The 11,992-nt window shown below is 41.8% G+C and overlaps 1 protein-coding gene across 3 annotated transcripts; it reads left to right on the forward strand.

Annotated features, from left to right (window-relative positions):
- Nucleotides 1-256: 256 nt before the first annotated feature.
- On the forward strand, nucleotides 257-11,483 carry crmp1 (collapsin response mediator protein 1). 3 transcript variants are annotated; one of them, XM_034858418.1, is made up of 14 exons: nucleotides 257-727; nucleotides 2,342-2,430; nucleotides 2,641-2,825; nucleotides 2,941-3,105; nucleotides 3,695-3,756; nucleotides 3,854-3,934; nucleotides 4,804-4,872; nucleotides 4,948-5,068; nucleotides 5,201-5,357; nucleotides 7,357-7,498; nucleotides 7,589-7,759; nucleotides 8,890-9,069; nucleotides 9,833-9,998; nucleotides 10,179-11,483. In XM_034858418.1, exons 1-14 carry the CDS (start codon nucleotides 377-379, stop codon nucleotides 10,268-10,270), a joined length of 2,031 nt encoding a protein of 676 aa, XP_034714309.1. In that variant the 5' UTR covers nucleotides 257-376; the 3' UTR covers nucleotides 10,271-11,483. The 3 variants fall into 3 exon arrangements, with proteins under 3 accessions (XP_034714309.1, XP_034714319.1, XP_034714329.1); XM_034858428.1 differs by having other exon boundaries at nucleotides 257-688; XM_034858438.1 differs by lacking the exon at nucleotides 257-727 and adding an exon at nucleotides 1,202-1,390.
- Nucleotides 11,484-11,992: the final 509 nt, after the last annotated feature.

Raw genomic sequence — 11,992 nt, forward strand, 5'->3', positions numbered from 1 at the left:
CTCAGCAACACCACAACTTTAGGGGCTGCACTCTTGAAATATACTTGCCTCTGATAGGGAGAAATATATGCCAGTCAAACGGCCAACGTATCTGATTGGTTACAGGCGTTTTATTGCTTCGTTGTGAGGAACCTTTTTACCCATGTCTATAACGTTTTCTTGAATAAATCCTCCATGTCCCTTTTTGTATCTTTAAAGCTTTAACGTAGTGGGTGAAGAGAGAAAAGCTGCTGAGAGAAAGCTGCTTTTTGCAGGTTCAAGCATCAGAGCGCGCTTGAGAGGCGGGGCTGTCCGTGACCTGGTTAGACGTAAAACAGTCGAGGCTCCTGTCATCATTTCAGATTGGGGGGAGTCTACGTCTGTCGTGGAAGCCACAATGTCTGACTGCAGAAGAGAGTGGAACCGGGAGGATGAGCTGCCGGTCTACTTGGCGGGGCCGATCAACACCGGGCCGAAGCAGAAGAAAACCTACGGGATGTTCAGCTCCGTGGAGGGGGCGTTCGAAAGCAAGACCATAGACTTCGATAACTACGCGGTGGGGAGGAAAGGGAGCCGCACCCCGAGAAGCGGGAGCCGGGAGAGGGTCTTGGACGCTGGTGACCCCATGGGCAAGACGTCCAGCGAGGCCCGGGAGGGGTCACTGACCAACTCAACCGGAGAGACTGACAATGCACATCCCGGTGTTGAGGTCAGATATTCATCCGGTAAAGAAAGCCCAAATGGGGAGGTAGGAGGAGATATTTTGCTCTTTTGCTTTTTCTCTCTGTGCCTGGCATTTTGGTGGAAATTCTGATCGTTGTCAAGTGTTCACGATATGTGATTTACACATTGAGCAGTGATAAAAACGCCCATAGACTACAGCTGGTAGAAACAATTTGAGTATGCCCTGGGTTATTTTTTGGAACAAATGCGTAAGTCTGCATAAATGATGAAGTTTTGTGCTACATTGCAGTTTGGCCATTTTGTTTAGGCTACGTCTACGCAACTAATACAAAATATCCCCAAAAATGCAAATGTGCATCGACACAAGTACGCTCATTTTTGATTGTGGTGCTGAATGGGACAGCGCCAGACAGCAACCTTCGCTGTATTGTTTTTGTGCTCTCACGTGAGCTGTTTGTTTGAGCCACCGGGCAGACGCTCGCTTTCCGCACACGCGCACGCACAGGATAGTCACCTGTTTGGCCACGGTTAGCGTGCCACACATCCCGACGCACACACACGGAAACAATAACCAACACACACAGGGGAGACAAAGGGGCGCAGAGAGCAGCGCAGGGCGCTGGATTTATTACAAGCCGCTTCTGAGTTGACTGTCAGGGGGCAGAGTGACGGAGAGAGCATGTCTGGGACCGGTTACCAGGCAAAGAACAGCATCCCCCGTCTGACGGTAAGAGACCTGGCCTGGTCAGCGGCCGGAGAAGCTCTCCGCTTGTATGCAAATCCCTGCTGCCAATGCCGTCAGAGAAGGGATTACATTCTTAGTGAGCTGGCAAAGAGCAAACGGTCGTTCTAAGGTTTCTCTTCAATTAAACAGAAAATCCAAGACACAGAAGTGACAGTTATCAATGTCTGTGTGTCAAAACAAGCGCATATTCTCACTCAGGGTTGGACAGTGTTGTCTAATCTCGCCGCCTGTCAGAGGGATTAACTTGGTTGAAGTGGCGATCTAACCAGGGCGCAGGAAACAATGGCTTGCATTAAACAACACAAAGGTGTGGGAATGGATATATTATAAAACCCGTTCTGCAGAAAGCCTCCTCTATCCTTACAGAGTAGGCTATTATCAAATACCAAATTAATCCAAAGACAACCTGCAATTGATATTGCCTAACTAAGCATTATATTTCATGATGAAGACTGAAAATTACACAAGACTTCATTCACATTCTTTCTTTTGTAAGAATTTAGCGGGGCTGTCAGCTGCCACATCTCAAATGGGTAATCACTAGTTACTAAGGATACATAACATCTTCCTAAAGCTGTTGCCATGCAGGCACCTTTTATGGTATTATAGGGTGTGGAAGCATGGTAATCTGAAAAAGAGGTGCTTATCTAACTCTGTGCTTCTAAATATGTAATATGTATCTGATTGCACGTATAGTCTCATCCTACATAAAATTAATGCAAATAAAGAGAAAGGCAAACACTACAAACATTAGCTTTTGTGCGACCCCACCATTCACATCACTTATGTGGCTATGGCTTTCTATCGCAGTGTGTCATAATATAAAAAGTCAAGGATTACATACCTGATTGTGCAATAGATCAACATGTCAGGATCTAATTTAACAGTTCCTGTACAGCTAACACTCCCCCTCTCTCTACTTCTCCCCTGCAGAGTGGAAGACTGTTGATCAAAGGAGGCCGGGTGGTCAATGATGACCAGTCTCTCTATGCAGATGTGTACATTGAGGATGGGCTTATCAAGTGCGTATATAAGGAGCTAATTAAAGAGGCATACAAGGACTTGCAAATATTTTGCAGTCAATAATAATTTCACTGCCTCATTCCCCTTTTAACTTCCTCAACCTCCAAAACCCCTTTTCATCTACAACCAAGTATGTTATTGCACAACGCTTTTCCCTGTCACCCACACTTTCACCCACCTCTATGTCTAATATATCCGACCCTCGGCAGGCAGGTGGGGGAGAATCTAGTTGTACCGGGTGGTATCAAGGTGATCGAGGCCAATGGTCGCATGGTGATACCAGGGGGGATAGATGTCAACACCTGCTTGATGAAGCATTACCTGGGCACACAACCTGCTGATGATTTCCTCCAGGGGACCAAGGCTGCACTCGCTGGGGGCACCACCATGATCAGTGAGTGTGGATGTCTAGACTCTCATATGCACACACCACCACATAATCAGTCTAGAGTTGAAAAACTTTAGTTGCACTCTTTCTGTCTTCACCTTTAATCCCTCCCACATTTCAGTCGACCATGTGACCCCTGCGCCAGGGGAGAGTCTTCTCAAGGCGTTTGAGTGCTGGCAGGAGGCTGCAGATAAGAAGGCATGTTGCGATTACTCCCTGCATGTAGACATCCCCCAGTGGAATGAGATTGTCAAAGATGAGTTGGAGCTGCTGGTGCAAGAGAAAGGTACATCCATTTTTAGTTACTCCATAGTGTTTCAGAGCTGTGGTCATTGCTGATTTTCTGTTTCATGTTCACCCCTATTTTGGACTCATTTCATAAGAACAACAGGGACAGATTTATAAACAATTTTGCCTAGTGTTGAATCCTCTTATAGTGAAGACACAGCGGCAATCCATTGTTCGCTGTCTCGGTCTCTATGGTGCTGTCGTGGTGGTAGTATATAAATCCTGCTTGTAATCTGTTTAAAGTAAAAATCCCTTTTCTTTTGGGGCAGTTTCAAAATAAACCAGTTACTAAAGCCAAGGCAGCTGCTTGGGTGTCCAGTTGCTTTAAAAAATAATGATGAAAGTTGTAATACTTGGCTCAGATGCTAGACATGAACATGCTCTACATGCTTTGGTCACCAGAAAAGACTGGCTCATTTTCTGTATTTTGCATCTTGAAGTTTGCCCTTCATTTTAACTTTATTGCATTTCATGATACATTATAAGGGCTACACTCACACTATTTATCTTTGTAATCCTCGCTGCTTAGTTTCCCCCCCCTGTTACCTTCTTGTCATAAATGCATTCATCGTTTCCACTGCTGTCAGGTATCAACTCCTTCCAAGTGTACATGGCTTACAAGGACGTGTACCAGATGTCAGACTCTCAGGTATGCTTCATAATAATTACTACTCAACTACTGATTTACTGCTCTTTCCTTTCACTATTAATCCCTTTGTTTTCATTTGGACTCATTGCTCCCTCAGCTGTATGAGGCATTCTCCTTCTTAAAGCAGCTGGGTGCTGTGGTGTTAGTTCATGCTGAAAATGGAGACCTGATTGCTCAGGTAAGTGGCATAGAACCTCATTTTATCGTTGCAACTGACTACTCATACCTCTTATAACAACACAACCTGTCAGTGTCTTCAGCCTCCAGACACAAGAGTTTACAGTGGGGAAGTAACTAACAATATATAATGGCTGAACTAATTCATGACTAATCTTCTACCTTTATAGTCTCTTAAAACCTGCACTGCAGTTGAGAGACGTTCTTTTTACACAACTCTCCAGCTCTCATAGAGGGAGGATTAATGCTGCTGCTGCAGCTGCTGAGCATGACAGGTTTTTCCTAGGCTGCCATTGCTGATGACCGTTATTATTCTAATGATGATGATGTAAGGGTGATTAAGATGGTGAGAGTGAAGGTGCTGATAATGCTCTGACACCACTGATGAAAAGTGGTAGCTGTGGTCATGCAGATTAGGGGACAATTATGGCAAAAACCATGATGTATGTGAAGATGAATGAGGGTAATGAAAATAATGGGAGCGCTGATGAGTGATTATGACATACAATAAAAAATAATGAATAAACAAAAAACATTAAGAAGGTCGGGGGCCTGGTTTTCATCCCAATTTTGCTGTTCTCCACACCGCTGTCAGAAGCATAAGCGCAGCCAGCAAAAAGCTCCCCACAGTGCATTTGCATTTTGGATGAAAATGCATACTTTATTTTCTTTGATAGCATGACAGACCATGATATTTTGATTTTACAGCCATAAAATACCAGCAAAGGCACTTAAATGTGAGTATGTGGGTAAAACCTGATTTGACAAGTACTGTTAGGTAATGCTGACAATTATTGTAGTGGGTCTTAAGTTAATAAATATTATAGTTAATACAATTATGTAATTAAATTGATTTCATTTCTGTTTCAGGAACAGAGAAAAATCCTCGGAATGGGAATCACCGGACCTGAAGGCCATCCTCTGAGTCGTCCTGAAGAGGTGATATCATTTTTGTCCACCCCATTATCCATCTATCCATCCATCCAAAGGTTTTAATGTTTTCTTTCCATGCAGCTGGAGGCTGAGGCAGTTTTCCGTGCGATCACGCTTGGCAACCGTGTAAACTGTCCTGTGTACATCACCAAGGTGATGAGCAAGAGTGCCGCCGACACTATCGCCCACGCCCGAAGGAAAGGTATGCCACTCTTTCTTTTCACTCCAGAAGTTGCCTTCATTTAATAGGCGATTCTATTTTAAAGCCTTTTCCAGTCTTTATGAACATATTTTTACATCCTGACCTACACTGTCCCTCTATCTTCCCATTCAGGTTCTGTAGTGTTTGGGGAGCCAATTACAGCTAGCCTGGTCACTGACGGCTCTCACTATTGGAGCAGGAACTGGGCCAAAGCAGCTGCTTATGTGACCTCTCCACCTTTGAGTCCTGACCCCACAACCCCAGACCACCTCAACACACTGCTGGCTTGGTAAGTCTTAAAACCATTTTTAGCAATGGAAGAACATTTAGCAAACTAAGTAAATGGAGCAAAGTCTTTTAATGCTAGGCCCCAGTGTTTTGCAATTTGTGACAATATTGCTCTGACAAGCCTGACTAAATATGTAGCTTACAGTATATTTCATGAAGACAGCAGACTGAGGGCAGACAAAGTGTTTAATTTAGTTTAATTTAAGTGAAATGCTAATCAGCTGGATGACAAAGGACACTCCTGCAAGGATCTAACTATCACTACTCGCCCTTAGATATTAGTTTGGTCTTTATGCCACAAACAACTGCTTGTGTAAGGCACACTATTAGACCAGCTATAGTAAAAAAACAACAAAAAACAGATGGAGAAAATGTGTTGATTTGTAGGCAGAAGAAGGGCAGAAGGAAGGGGTTGGGAGAGACTTAATAATGGATAAAGAAATGCATAATCATTTGCAAAACACTTAAACAGCATACACACACTTATACATGTAAATATTATATAATGTATTATAGCATATGTATAGTATTATCAATGATTAATTGACACAATTGAATTGTGCGTGCGTGCGCACGCACAATTCAATTCAACTCAATGCACAGAATAATCTACTGTATATTTTTGACTGTGCCTGATTCCATAAATAGCACAGGGACTAGAATCCCATCATATGTTGCCTTGGCTACCAACTGCCTCCTCCTCCTCCTCCTCCTCCTCCTCCTCCTCCTCCTCCTCCTCCTCCTCCTCCTCCTCCTCCTCCTCCTCCTCCTCCTCCTCCTCCTCCTCCTCCTCCTCCTCCTCCTCCTCCTCCTCCTCCTCCACACTTTGTCTGCAATATCATCTTCTCTAGGCGGGTCTGTGCTGTCACACTGGTGGTGTGATACTGCTGTTGTCTTTGAGCTCCTGCAGAAGCAATAGGGTGTATTTTTAGGTTGTTCTTTTTCTGGAGACGTGAACAAAAGGACAACACTTTTCCTCAGCGAGACCCATTGCTTCAATAATATGCACTGTCATGGCATTTGGGCGACGCTCCCTCAGCCGACTATCATAAAGTAATGTAATTAAGAAGTTACTAAAAGGCCTCAGCTGACAAATCATTCTAATCATAGCTTTTTATCAGTCAAATTCAACCTATTTTATAAGGGGTCAAGCAGTATATATGGTGTTGGCTTATTGATAATACATTAATGTAGTGGTCTAGTTAAAGCTTTAAGGCCCAAATGCGTTTTGAAGTACATCTGTTGTTTGAAATGGCCAAACAAACACTAAAAGTGTTTTGATATGTGATAATACATTTTTGATGTGGTATAGTTAAAGCTTTAGGGACTGGGACTGCAGCTGTGTTGCATTATTCTGACTGGTTCAGCTGGCAGTTTTTTCTGCCCCAGGTCAACATATGACTTCTACTTTAACTCAGATGCTCAATGAGGACACCTAATGGCTTAAACTAGAAATGTCCGTCATTATCTTCATCACGATTGCCTGAATCTAAAAATTGTCTTGAACTGAAGCTTTCCATTGTTCAAGTCATTCAACTTCATCGTCATTTCTCTCATAATATGTGCCAGACATACACAGGAATTGAAAATAAATTTCTTATGGCACCCACAGTGCAATAAGTAAAAATACATACAATACAATAAATACATTTAAAATAACGTGAATGTAAGGCAAAACCAAACAGTATAGAAAAGTGAAGAAACTGAAAATGTGCAATATAAAGGAAAAGGTGTTCTGGTACCTTCTCCCAGATGGCAGGAGGCTGAAGAGACTTTGAGAAGGGTGTCTGGGGTCACCCACAATGCTGGTTGCTTTGCGGGTGAGGCGGGTTTTGTAATGTAATATCCAAGAGTGAGAAGAGTGACACATCAACGATCCGTCCAGCAGCCTTCAAGGCCTTTCAAAATTCTGATGTGAAAAATATAACAATTGACAGTTTGATCACTGCAGTGTGAAGGGTATGGGGATGATTTCATATAATTTTGTTGCCTTGATTCAGTGGGGACCTCCAGGTAGTGGGCAGCGCTCACTGCGCTTACAGCACTTCCCAGAAAGCAATCGGTAAAGATGACTTCACCCTGATCCCAGAAGGAACCAACGGAGTGGAGGAGAGAATGGGTTTCGTCTGGGACAAGGCCGTGGTGAGAAATGAGGATGTGTATGTGTGTTTGTGTTTGTGTCTTTTGTGTAGAAGTGACATTGAGTTTTGTTCACCAATTTCTGTCTCTCAGGCCATGGGCAAAATGGACGAAAACCAGTTTGTGGCAGTCACATCTACCACTGCTGCTAAAATCTTCAACTTGTACCCACGCAAAGGCCGGATAGCGGTGGGCTCAGATGCTGACATTGTCATCTGGGACCCCAGCAGCGTCAAAACCATCACTGCCAAACTCCAGCAGTCGGTGAGAGCAAAAGAAAATAGGAGGCGAGAGAAAGGAAAGATGACAAAAGAAAAGGGACGATGGATAAACTGTTATGATGCAAGGGATAAAAAGTGTAATGCAACTGATGTTCTGTAATCACAAATAGTGCACCAGTTTAGGGAGCGGAAGTACTTAAAGGACAGGGGGTAGAAGGAAGGCTGCAGGAGAGAGAGGTTTTATATAGGAGAATGTGAAATAAGAAAAAACACAAGAGTCAGATCAGAGGAGATGAAAACAACCCTTAAATGTAATTTTGATATAAGACATAGTCAAGCCTGGCATTACTGTGAGTAGAATGATGTCATATAGCATAGTTGTGGTAGTATTACAACAACATACATGTATTACATTAGTTACATGACTGTTTTGGGGACAATGCCATTTAAAGTTCTACAATAGTAGTTTTTTTCCAGTTAAAGATTTTAACAGTTAGGACTGTATTTTATTGGGACACTGTTGTTTTACTCCTTTAATTACCAAGAGCAAAATTAAATTCAACCCCTTTGTATGTTTGGGGTTGCATCAGCAATCTATATATATTACATACATACAGAGCTATCTACATGGTTAGATGCCCCACGAGTTAAGTAACAACACGTGTTCTCTTTTGTGCAATTCAGGTGAACCTAGCCTTTTAATTTCACAACAAAATGAAACATTTCAACTAAGCCGAATGGCCTCGGAGGTGAAAATAGACTTTAGGCAATGGAGTACAGTGACAATGTTAGACAGTGGTTAATGTATTCAGTCTGCTCTGCCACTCTCCAATGTCTTAATCCAGACTGGTGCCGGCTTTAGGTCATAATCCCCCTTTACCCCTCACCCATTCTGTGTTATCATCTCCCTACCCATCCCCCTCCTGTTACAGTCACTCCTCCTATTTGCCCCGAGTCTCTCACATATTCATCCCCCTTTTTCTCAACTGCTGCATTTTACTGCATGTATTAAGCCTTCTGACACTGTGCTTGCTGAAATGACACAGTGGGCCGTGACAGTGTAGGGCATCTGTTCTGAATGGTGGGATGGAAATGAAAGAGCTCTCCCTTATTCATCTGCTTAATTCACTTTTTCCACATTCTTTATCTTGTATGTTATCCTTCTCCACACAGGCTTCAGAATACAACATCTTTGAGGGTCTGGAGTGCCGTGGAGGTCCAGCGCTGGTGTTGAGTCAAGGTCGGGTGGTTTATGAGGAAGGCAAGCTGCAGGCCCAGCAGGGCACCGGCCGATTTATCCCCCGCAAGCACTTCCCAGACTACGCTTACCAGCGCGTTAAATTCAGGAACCAGGTACAGTAGACAGTTCATTTTGAATACATGTAAAAGTATTTTCCATTAAAAGATTAGATGGGCAACATCAAGTTCCTTATAGCATGCTTGTCTGCTTACTGTCTTCAAAATCACTTTAATACATATTAAAACCATACATATAAAAACCACTGAAAAAGCATTGTCAGTTCAGTTTGGTTTGGTTTATTGGCAACAGTCTAATATATTTATAAAACACTTGGTTGTGCATTGAGTCCGAGACTTATTTCCACTCTTGTCCCTGGTGTTTACTTACATTAAGACATTAATTGTCTGACATTAAGACGTACTAGAAAACGGAATCATATGAACAATGGCTAACATTTCTTTTGGGTAAAAAATATTATGGACATCTCAATTAAGCATTTACATCATAAAAGCCTACAGACAAGAGTCACTGTCATAGTCAAAGTTTTGTTTTGCATTGTTATGGTAAGGAAAACTGAGGCAAGAATATACAGTATTTCCACATTTGGTCAGATGCTATATGATAATTATGGTTCAAGTTTTGATAACAACGCTTTAAGTAAAATACACTGGTTTTAGTAAATATCTTCATATATTCACAACAATATTTGCAGTCTGATAAATTCTATAATTATTTCCATATTAGCTGATTCCAGTGAAGCAACTGAGCCAACTTGCTTTAAATTATGGTGACTGGTGGGTAACTGGCCATTTTGTTTCGGAAGAATGACAAACAGATTATCTCAGTGTTTTATGTCTCTGTGTCTTTTCTATCCAGGTGAAGAAACAGCAGGGTGTTACTCGTGGGTTGTATGATGGCCCCGTGTATGATGTGGTTCCTACCCCCAAATATATAACTCCTGCTCCGTCAGCCAGAACTTCACCCATCTCTCACCAACCACCACCAATACGCAATCTTCACCAGTCCAACTTTAGCCTATCAGGTAACAGAAACAATGTATTTCATATTAGTTTTAAAATCCAATCCAGTGATTCCTTTGATTCTTTTTAATGTGTCAAATGAATCAATATCCAGATGTATTTATGACCTCTTATGTATACTGCACAGGTTCTGAATTTAATGGATTTCTAATATTTATTTAAACAAATCTAATATTTTCCAGGGTCACAGCTCGATGATAACATCCCTCGTAGGTCTGGCCACCGAATTGTAGCACCTCCCGGTGGTCGCTCCAACATCACCAGCCTTGGTTGAACAACCTGACTGTGCACAGAGTGTTGTTGTTGTGGGGTTTCATCTCCTGTGTGTGTGTTTATGGCTACGAGTGTGACCACACTGGCATTTATCAATAACTTTGTAATTTTTTTTTTGCACAATGGTGACACTCTTTTCAGACCATTATGATTTTCATCCATTTGCCTTTAGTGCGTGGTCACAGAAAAGAAGCACAATAATACTTCCAATAAAAGAAGAGTGTGGTTTACAATGAACCAAGTCATTTAAAACTCACAGGCTCAAGATTGGGGCACACACACACAGACACACACACACACAGACACACACACACACACACACACACACACACACACACACACACACACACACACACACACACACACACACATCTGGTATCAGATCCCAAATGTGTACCCAGTGTTATGTCATAATGTTGTTATCTCCTTCCCAGTCAGCATGACTTCCTCCTTATTCTTCCTCACTTTCCACAAATACTGTGTGGGTCAGCTCAGACATGGTGCTCCTTTTCACCCTTCTGGTGCCCAGCTGAAGAAATAACTGATTTCTCCTGCATCTGTTTTTCAACATATTGGCAATATTTGTTTCAATGTAGCTCAAGTGCATCAGTTATACATATTGCATGCACACGTCTTTAGATGTTGCACTACTTGTGGCTTATGCTTTGAAAACACAATGACCTTCACTGTAGATAGAGCAAGCTGGTACTAGGTTCACATATAGACACACATACATACATTTTAATATTACTGTGAACTTATAAGCACTAAAATCAATGCAACTTCCTCTCCACCATCTATATGCAAATGCGTCAATACTCTCTTATACAGTGTGAAAGTAGATAAGCAGTTGAAACAAATACAATAACAACTGTGCACTGTAAAATGAATATCTAGATGGCTGTACCTACATGTTAGAGTTTCACTGTAAAGACTTGTGTGTGATAGTTTTCTGACAATCATTCATGCCAGATATAGATCTTTGTTGTAATGATATGCTCAACTCACTGCTGTAAAAGGGCTTTAGCTACCACCCCCGCTTTTCAAAACTTCACTAAGAATTTTTTAAGCTGTTTTTAATTTAATTGTATTAATCTGAACGTTTTCTTGGTAAATTTTGGTGTTTATATGCCACTTTGTTTTGTTGCTGTTTTCTGGTGTCTCCAATGGAACCACTAATGATCAATAAAGACTTGGCTTTTGTCAAAAATGATGATAAAACGAAGATTCCTGAGAGTTTCATACCAACTTAACAAGTAAAGAGTAGTATTAGTGTTACAGGTTTGTCTTTGTCATGTTGATTTAGCAAGTGCTTCAGTTAGGATAATATGAGTTCAACACTCTGAGACCCAAGCAGCAACCTCCAGTGCTGAAAAATAGAAGCCAGTGCAGGAGGGGCCTAAAACGGCAGTTCATTGAGTGGCCACTTGAGGCTTGCTTCAAAAAGGAGTCGATAGACCCATAGACCCTGTTTTAAAATGCCCAACTTTTCAGCATGTTTCCATTTTCTTTTAGCGTCAGAAACAAAGGAATGTTCAAATGTGTTCAAATGTAATTTGCATGCAGGAAAAAGCCACGGAGCATTGCACGATACCTTAAAACTTTTGAACAATGGAAGAAGACCTAATCCTTTTTTATAGTAAAATTAATTAAGTAACATTAATTGTCTGACATTAAGACGTACTAGAAAACGGAATCATATGAACAATGGTTAACAATTCTT

This window comes from Etheostoma cragini, chromosome 2, assembly GCF_013103735.1.
Source record: "Etheostoma cragini isolate CJK2018 chromosome 2, CSU_Ecrag_1.0, whole genome shotgun sequence".
NCBI lineage: Eukaryota > Metazoa > Chordata > Actinopteri > Perciformes > Percidae > Etheostoma > Etheostoma cragini.

Coding starts and splice junctions, on each gene's coding strand:
- crmp1 (XM_034858418.1), top strand. CDS start 377: ATGTCTGACTGCAGAAGAGAGTGGAACCGGGAGGATGAGCTGCCGGTC. Junction 5,358..7,356: donor CTCAACACACTGCTGGCTTG/GTAAGTCTTAAA, acceptor GCCTTGATTCAG/TGGGGACCTCCAGGTAGTGG. Junction 9,999..10,178: donor GTCCAACTTTAGCCTATCAG/GTAACAGAAACA, acceptor AATATTTTCCAG/GGTCACAGCTCGATGATAAC.